Source organism: Suillus subaureus (genome assembly GCF_016647635.1).
Source record: "Suillus subaureus strain MN1 chromosome Unknown BJ212scaffold_68, whole genome shotgun sequence".
Lineage (NCBI taxonomy): Eukaryota > Fungi > Basidiomycota > Agaricomycetes > Boletales > Suillaceae > Suillus > Suillus subaureus.
Genome location: NW_024538624.1, coordinates 105,092 through 114,439, shown reverse-complemented (window position 1 = coordinate 114,439; position 9,348 = coordinate 105,092). Strand labels below are relative to the sequence as shown.

Below are 9,348 nucleotides of genomic sequence, written 5' to 3'. Positions count from 1 at the left end.
TCCTCCAGTAGCATGATGGGGCTGGCATGTTCTAATGTATTAATTCATTGTCATTGCACAGTGATAGTAACTATTCACTTGCCATTGTAGTAGTGAGTTTGGCAACTTTAGCCTCACCAGAACAAGTCATGGGCTGCCAAGCTTTTGCAGGACCAGCAACAACTGCTGATTGCATGCTTGCATTTTTCAGCTGGAAAAGAGGTAAGCATTTAATTGTTCTTAACTGCACTTGTGTTTTTCTCATGCTCAAGACTCTTGGCATGAGCCTTCCAATTGGCCTCCCCTCAAGGCAGATGTTTGTGTCCTGTTTGCAAGGAGCATAATTCTGAGGAGCACTGACATCATGATAAAATCAAGTTCAGAAAAGCCCTCATTTCCTGGAGAGGGAGTTTCATACAGCTGTTTGGGACACCTTTACTTTTTCTTTGACATATTTCTGGGGTATTCAGATTTGTGAATTTGGTTCTTGATCAAGCCTCAATCAGCTTGATTATCAGTAAGCAAAGGAGCAAGGCTATGTACGAGCATGTAAGTAAGTAAGACAGAACATAAGTAAATGAACTCAGAGATAAAGACTTGTACAAGGATCAATAAGCAAGACAGAACAAGAGGTAACTGAAAGCCAGAAAGCTGGAGATGTCTAAATAGGGATAGGCACAGGGTATTAGACAGAAGGTGGGAATAGGTCTGGAGATCAGGGGATCTGGAAGATGAGGTGGATACAGGACCAGGATATGACAAGGTAAATATAGTCCAGAATCCGAGATAAGGTAAAGTCCAGATGTCTTGCTGGATGGAGTGTGCATAGGGTGGACAGGATAGGGGGGTACAGATCAGGCTAGCAGTGGAGATCCAATGGTCTGTAGCTCAGGGGTAATTCCACAGTGGAGCTGATCCTGCTGAGGTGTAGGGCAGACAGTGGAGGAGAACTGGGAATGAGTTGGATGTGAGGTGGGGTCCAGATGTAGGCTCAGAAGGCATGGGAATATGATGGAATGTGGGTCCAGATTGTGAGATATGACAGACCAGTGTCAGTGCTGATCCAGCAATAAACTGATTCATAGATGGCATCACACAGCAAATGAAGTGTTCTGGACTTCTGTCATTTGTTTCCCAATTCAAGTTGTAAGATTTCTGACTTTTGATACTATCCTGGCTTGTTTTTTGGCAATAGTCATTGCTTCCTCTGGAGTAAGCTTGTATACCTGTAATATGAAATCATGTGGGTGAAATTGAAGGGTTCATTCTGAGAAGGACAACCACAATACCCATGGTTCATATAGGAACTTTGCAAGAATCAGCAACTCACCTTTCCAACTGTATCCTTGAGCTAATCCATGAGCATACAGTACATATAGGATATTACTGGCACAGGCATGCTGATCAGTCTTTCACATAGTACAAGTCCTACTCAACACTGTGAATCACACAGTATCATCAATAGTGATTTGTGGGAGGTGTTTTCTCTCTTCCATTTTGAAATGCCAGACAAGGGACAAATAGAAATCATGTTGCACACATCACTATTTGAAATGCTCAAGAATATGGGCTGCTCTCCTTTCCATCAATCTTGATTGTGGTTCCTATATCAGGCCATAAAAGCACCAGGCCTGCAAGAGCATGTGTACTGTGACCCTTAGCATCCACAATAATCAGCTGATTGAAAAGATGCTTGATGGCATGGTAATCAATTAATGTATTGAGGCTGAAAAAAATCAAAATCTCTATCAATGAATATCAGAGTCTACTGAGAGCTTGTCACAATAAACTATCACAGCAATGAAACTGTTTTGCATCTCCTTGTAGACTGTGTGAGATACCATCATGAATGTCATACTCTCACCTGCTCACTGGGATATAAAGCCACCTCACTACCATTCCTCATATCAGACCCCAGTACAACTCAGCATTTAGTCTGATTCATCAACACAACAGGCAGACTCAGACAGACCTTTGATGTAGTATCTCTGCCTCATAAACTGCCAGATTGACCCAGCACACTTCATAGCCCCATCACATCAAGACAAAGACCACACTAGAAACAAATCAAACTTTTCATCAAAACTATACCTCTCTCTATATCACCACCAAAAACTGTAACATCACCTTTTACTTGACTACACAGAACCACATGCCAAAGAAGTGGAATTCAGCCAAACAACATAGATACCAATTGACCAGAGCATCAGTTAATTATTACCTACATTGTTTGCATCCCTCCCAATTCCTGTACTAGCTGCCCTCGGCAGCCAAGTACATATTAAAACATATGTACACCACAGCAGTACCATACACTGACAGTGCACACATAGCCATCTCAACCTAAGGGCAGAGCATCTAAAATGGCTGGTGGGAATGGCAGACTGATGGGAGCACACTCCACATCAGGGCATTTGCTAGCCCAAGATGCACTTGAGACACTGGGGGTCTCTAGATTAGATTGTAGTGTACTACATAGAGTACTACTCTGAAAGGACAGAAATTGAATTTAAAGAAAAAAAATCATGGGAAGCATCATGGAATAATACATTTCCTGAGTTGCTGTCACAATTTTTGCAGCTGGCTTTATTTTTTTGGATATGCACCTGTACCGAGCATGCTTCAAGCTGCTCAAGAGCAAGATAAACTCACACTAGCCCTCCAATTTTTCTTAAAGGTATTGTGCTCAAGAGGGGAGAAGGCTGTTGAGTTCTTGAGAAAAGGGACTGTCTTAGGTTCAAAGACTGACATGTGTGCAATAATAAATGTGTGTGTACTGGGTGGTGGGATGAAAATGTGTTTCAGGGTTGAGACTCTTTTGCATTGACTACATCAAACACCACACTACTGGTATTCAATTTTACATTAACTGCCACATCAGGTCACCATTGAATTTCACTTGTATTTCTGATTGGTGGGTTAAAAAACATTTAATTGTCCTAGCTGCATTCATTCAGGGAAGTGAACTCAAGCTAAATGAGAGCCAGTACACAGTAAAAAATCCAATAGCCCACAACATTGGAGTGTGGAGCTTGCATCAGGATGAAATGTTCACACTTAGTGGGCACCTGTCATATGCCATTCTGGACTCTCAACTCTAAATCTGCTTCTCCAGATATCCAGATCTCAAATGATCTGATCTATCTTTATCTTCCTTCCAGAATCCAAACCCTATATCAGTGCCCAACCCCATTTAGACTGCCCCTGTCTCCAGACTCTGGTTAACCATGTTTCCCTTTTGATTATTGATCCATTACATACATTTCATTTCTGGTGTTCATTATTTGTGATCTGTCCTACTTACTAATAGACTTTGCATATGCTTCGTACATAGCCTTTATGTTTGCTGACTGATTCCTATATGATACCTACAGTTTATAAACCTCCTGTAACTCTTGGAAATACTCCAGTTTGAATATCATCTTAGTTCCTGCTCATTCCTGTGTCCTCTGGACTCGAGATAAGTCTCTTGTCATATTCTGAGTCTTAGGATTGCATCCTAGACTACATTTCCGACTCTACCTTAAGGTAGTCTATCCTCTGTTAGTTTCTAGCCCAGACTTTGTCCGGATTAGTCTTATCCGCTTGCCCAGGTAACATCTGGACGTCCATTGGATTTATCTCATGTTTCAGATCCAGACGTCCATTGTCCACCCTAGTCAAATCCCAGAAACTCTGGACAACTGCTCCAGCCCCCAGAAATTAAGGGCATATACTCAGGAAAGGGGCACGGCGTACGAGCTAAGGCCAAGCCCTTGTGATCCAACCCCCTTGAGCACGTGACCTTAACAGCACCATAACTAGGTCATTTTACCATAACCTCAATTATCCACCTTCTTAGTGGTGATATTTAGGAGCACTTTTGCATACAACATCATCTGGCTGATTTGTATGTGATTTGAGGTTTGTCAGGAGATAAGGGGTAGGGAGCAAGGTCTTTGCTGAGCCCCTTCAGTGACAAACTCTGTATTATATGGGTCACCCAACCTACATAATATCCCATATAAGATGGGCCAGCAAACTATGGGCTGATGTTATGTATATCCTCAATGTTGACAGGTGGGCTGGGAGGGATATTATTTCCAATGTTGATGGATGGGCCCATCTATGCCAATGTTATAAATATCCTTGACAATGGCAGATGGGCCAGGAGAAATATTATTACCAATAGAGATGGGTAGGCCCATCTGGGTAATATGTAGAGTAGGATAGACATATATTATAGACAGCTGGGCTGAAGAGAGATGTAAGGCAGATGTTATTATATAGACAGGTGGGCCAAGGGAGTGGTGAAATATTTATTATATATAGGGGTAGGCCAAGGTAGTTGTATATTGTATAGACGGGTGGGCCAATGGGGCAGTGAAATATTTATTATATATACAGGTGGGCCAATATAGGGGGATGTCATATAGACAGGTGGGCCTAGATATGTATCATTTAGATATATGGGCCAAGGTATTGGTATACTATATGAACATATGAGCAATGCTGTTGCACTAGTTTTGATCCAAGTCATCAATGACATTCAGACTCAGATCCTGTCCATGTCAATCAAAGTCAACACAGCCAAGCACCCTGTTGACTTAGAATCCAGTGATACCTTGGAAGACAGTCCATAGACATAAAGGCCAAGGTATTGGTATACTACAGTGGCTCAAAAAACTGTCTGCATGTTTTGACATTTTTCACTATCTATGATATTGTGTGAGAATGAACAAATGCCTCAAGGACATGCTTATACTACATTGTAGTATGACTTCAGGGCTTTCATTTGAGCCCTACACCGTGGGAATCGGTGGAGATATGGTGGAGATACAAGGCTCACAAAATGGTGACTCATGCGGACAGTTTTTTGACTCAAGTATTTTACAATAATAACCGGTATTCTAGTATTTTGTATGACCTCCCTTGGCTTTAATTACTGCCTCTATCCTTCTAGGCATACTCTCAATTAATTTCTGGCAATCCTCAGCTGTGATCTTCCCCATTCCACTGCTACTCTCTCCCAAAGCTCCTATACTCCTTTAGGGGGGTTTTCATAGGCTTGAAGCTTTTTCTTGAGTGTTCCCCAGAGATGTTCAATGACATTGACATCAGGAGACTGTGCTGGCCAGTCAAGAACATTGATGTTATGTTCTTCAAATCATTCCTTAGCTCTTCTGGATGTGTGCTTGGGATCATTATCCTGTTGGAAAATGATATCTTCTTCATCAATCCCTAATTCTGCCAAGCTAGGCAGCAAGTGGTCATTTAAAATGTCCACATACTGCTCAGCATTCATCTTCCCCTCAACCTCAGCAAACATTCCCACACCATTCCATCCCATACAGCCCCATACCATTAAAGAACCTCCTCCAAACTTGACAGTCCCATTAACCTCTCTGTCTGTTAGGCCATCTCCCTTTTTTTCCCATACATATACATTCCCATCTGACCCAATCCTATTGATTTTGGTCTCATCTGACTATATGACATGCTTCCAGTCCTCTACAGTCCAGTGTTGATGAGCTAAGGCAAAGGCTAATCTTCTCTGCCTATGTTTGATGGAGAGAAGAGGCTTTTTCTTCTTTGTTACTGCCTTGAGATGAGCTGCCTTGAGAACATTCCTCACAGTTTGTGAAGAGACAGGGGTAGTGATGGTGGAATTGATATAATGGGTGGCTTGGACAGCATTATCAGCCTTTCCTGTAGTGATATGTTGGATAATAGCCCTTTTGTCAGTAGAGGTAAGCTTGGATGGACGTCCTCCACAAGAGTTTTCCTTGTCTGGGTGGCTTTCTTTGATAAACTTGGCCACAGTGGACTTGCATACTCCAGTTCTAGAGGAAATTTGGCAAGCAGAGAGGCCAGCATAAGACAGAGAGAGGATATTATCTCTTTGAGCAGAGGAGATGGTTTTCATGGTGATTATGACTATGATACATGAGATATTCTGGTTTATATAGTTAGATATAGTCATAAAATAACATAATGACACCACTTCATAATTTATATAATAGTGGCATGATTTTTGTGGTGTCATAAATAATGATTTATATAGTTTTAATATATACTCAAAAAACTGTCCACATGAGTCATCATTTTATAAGCCTTATGTCTCCACCATATCTCCACAGATTCCCACGGTGTAGGGCTCAAATGAAAGCCCTGAAGCCATACTACAATGTGATATAAGCATGTCCTTGAGGCATTTGTGAGTTCTCACACAATATCATAGATAGTGAAAAATGTCAAAACATGTGGACAGTTTTTTGAGCCACTGTAGCCCCTGTACAACTCTTGTAGAGTCATCAGTCTGAATATCATCTTAGATCCTGTTCATCACCTTAGACTTGCCCAATCTTCTTCTAGACTTCAGTCCATCTGAGTTTGTCCTTTTCCATAAGGCCTAGGGATGGATTCCCTAGGCCAGAATTCTGGACCTTTGGATTTGTCCCCTATGTCTCTGTCCCAAGTCTAGGGATTGCTTCCCTAGGCTGGAGTCTTGCCTTTCTGGCACTTACCCTCTTTCTGGACTTAGGTCCATTTCCTGTCCCTCCGACTCTACCTTAGGGTAGTCTACCTCTGTTTGCTTCTACATTGGACAAAGTCCAATGTAGCCCCTATTCCTCCTGGACCTCCTGTCTTCTGTACCTCTGGGCATCCTGTCCTTTGGACATTCTGTCCTTCATACCTCCATGTCCTATCCTCTGTACCTCCAGACCTCCTGTCCTCCAGACCTCCTATCCTTCCATCCTGTTTTCCTGTAGAAGTATTACCTTGCAGTGGGAACTCCCCTGAGCACTTCCTGCATTCCTCCAGAACTCTCCTGCACTCCTCCAGACATTTCCCACGCTCCTCCAGAGGTCCTCCTGCACTCTCCACCAGAGTAGCCAGCCTCTGGAAGTCCTCTGGACTTTGTTAGACCATCATTGGACTTCCTCTGAAATGAAGGGCACATACTTGGGTAAGGGGCACAGCATACAAGCTGAGGCCAAGCCCCTCTGAGTCAGTCTCTCTCTCCTTTGAGCATGGTCCTTAACACCAACTTAATTCCTCTTTTGATCCACCATGCATCCAAAGTCTATAGTCTATAGCATATGTACTGAACAACAGTCTTTAGTATCTATGATTAGCTTAAGTTATAGACTGGATACATGACATGTCTAGTATTCTTCACATGTAGACTTAATTATAGATAGGCTTCAGTCATGATCATAGTGTTAATTATAGACTTGACAGATGTAGTAGTGTAGTGTCTATTCTTGTATAGACTTCAATCACAGACTTAATTATAGACAGGCTTTGATCATAGACTTGATAGATGACTGTATTGTCTAGTCTTCTAGAGGTGCATCAATGATGGACTTAATTATCAATGACATTAAAGCATAGAGTTTTTCATAGCAAACCTGTCAAAGACTTTAAGTTGAGGTACATTCCAAGTTACCTGTTCTAGATCTCACATGTCTAATTATGGTGTCTGATTTATAAACATCATATGGATCTTATGATGGAGGGAAAGCTTGATGGTGGGGCTTGCATGTGGACTACTGGTAAGTTTGAGAATCAGATTTTTGATTGCTAATGTTTATGCAATAATGTAGGTGTGTAAGTGCTTGCCAAAACAATGGAGTTGAGATCATCATGCCAATGACAAGGGTAACCATGCTACACTCTGTGCTGTGTCCTTTTTGGGTAGTGAGTGGTTGATTGGTGATGCTGCCAATAACCAGGTTACCATGAGGTATGTTTCGACTGTGTTGCTTTCTTGGACTAACCCATCTTCATAGTGTTTTCAATGGTAAGGTTCAGTCCAATATCAGGCACTCCACCTTGTTTTCAACAAGTGGGATGGACATCTCATCCAAGTGAAGTACAAAAGAGAAAAATCTTGTTGATTATTCTGCTTAAAATATGTTATGGTCTCATCCTGTGACAGTTGGGTGAATGAGAGCTCTCAGAGGATGGAAACTGTGTGGCAGAAGTGTGGAGCATAAGGTGAGGCTGTTCATCTGATTGCATGTATTAGTTGTAAACTTTGCACCCAGCAGGCCTATTAAGTGCATTACTTGTCATATTCAGTAGGTAGTAATTACATGCTTGCATGATAGTTTTACACATATGGACCTGGGCAAGTCAATGGATATTCACAGGGGGCATACTTACTCCCAAGACCTCCTCCCTAAGACTCATGCTGCAAGACATTGATGACAATGATAGATCATCCCTCAGCAGCTTGACTAAGCTATTGAATGATTCTTGCAACAGTGAAATGCTGCAACCTGTGACTGGCAGCAAGTTGGTTTCACAAGTGGCTGCCATGCTCAAAGACAGCCCTAAGTGTGCCCTTTGGAAGTAAACAAGGACTCTGCACCCTAAGACCACCCTTCTGAGACCAATTATTTGCAAGTGAAAGTGGTTGGAAAGCCAGCTGGTGAAACACTTTATCATTAATGTGAATCACAACTTGAAGTATTGGGTGTGTAAGGTGCTTATGTACAGGCTTGCAGGTATCTCCCTCAAAGAACTCTAGGCTTGCATCAAAAATGGTCTCAAGGATAGAGCACAGGCACATAAGTTTTCCAGTATAAGCTGGGCAACACTCTCATTGCATACTTTGGAAGATGAGCAGAAGCTAATGTTAAGGTGGGTGCTTATTTACTTTGGCAGGAGGATCAACTGACAGGTCACCAGACCTGTGGATCATTGAAGGGATACACACACTACATTCCAGGACCTCACATATCATTGGTAATGGGGCAATCTTCAGAGTGTCTTGACAATACAGAGAGTGCAGGTAGCAGAGTGTATTTTGATGAAATCAAGGTAAAGCTTTTTGTGATTGCCCTAGGTATGATCTGTCTAACTATATATATAGACACAGATGCTTAATAAAGTGCTGGTATCTATGCAGCTCCTCATCCATCATATTGGCATGTAGCACACTATTTGTGATGGTCACTACAACCAAGGGGACATCCTAATGAAGTACACTAAGGCCAGTGTTCCTCCAGGTGAAATCCTTACTGAGACCAACAATCAAGGAAGTTTTGTATGAGAGGGAGCAAAGTACATTTATGAAGATGATGGGTTTGCATCAGAGAGCACTGGTGTAATACACCTTATTCATAGCTGGCCAGAGCAAGGCCATGATCCTGAAATGGTTAGCAGTTTCTTCATGTTGCAACTTGCTTCTCTTATGTTTAACACTAGCATGGGATTCACCTGTCTAAAGACATGGTGTCTGGACCTCATGGTACCTCACATATTTATGCATACTTCCAGGTGACTGAGGTCTTGGCCTTGCACTTTGCTGCAATGTTTTGCATGGCCTTTCCAGAATTTTATGAGGAATACTGGAAGGCATTTGAGGCAGGCAAATAG

At 42.1% G+C, this 9,348-nt stretch overlaps 1 protein-coding gene across 1 annotated transcript; it reads left to right on the top strand.

The window, feature by feature from the left end:
- Positions 1-7,462: 7,462 nt before the first annotated feature.
- Positions 7,463-9,348, top strand: BJ212DRAFT_1304623 (uncharacterized protein; the record flags this gene model as incomplete). The annotated part of the gene is made up of 12 exons (XM_041333642.1): positions 7,463-7,517; positions 7,569-7,572; positions 7,664-7,708; positions 8,233-8,304; positions 8,392-8,443; positions 8,498-8,610; positions 8,699-8,735; positions 8,843-8,866; positions 8,906-8,978; positions 9,097-9,127; positions 9,178-9,220; positions 9,250-9,348. 12 exons carry the CDS (start codon positions 7,463-7,465, stop codon positions 9,346-9,348), a joined length of 648 nt encoding a protein of 215 aa, XP_041186530.1.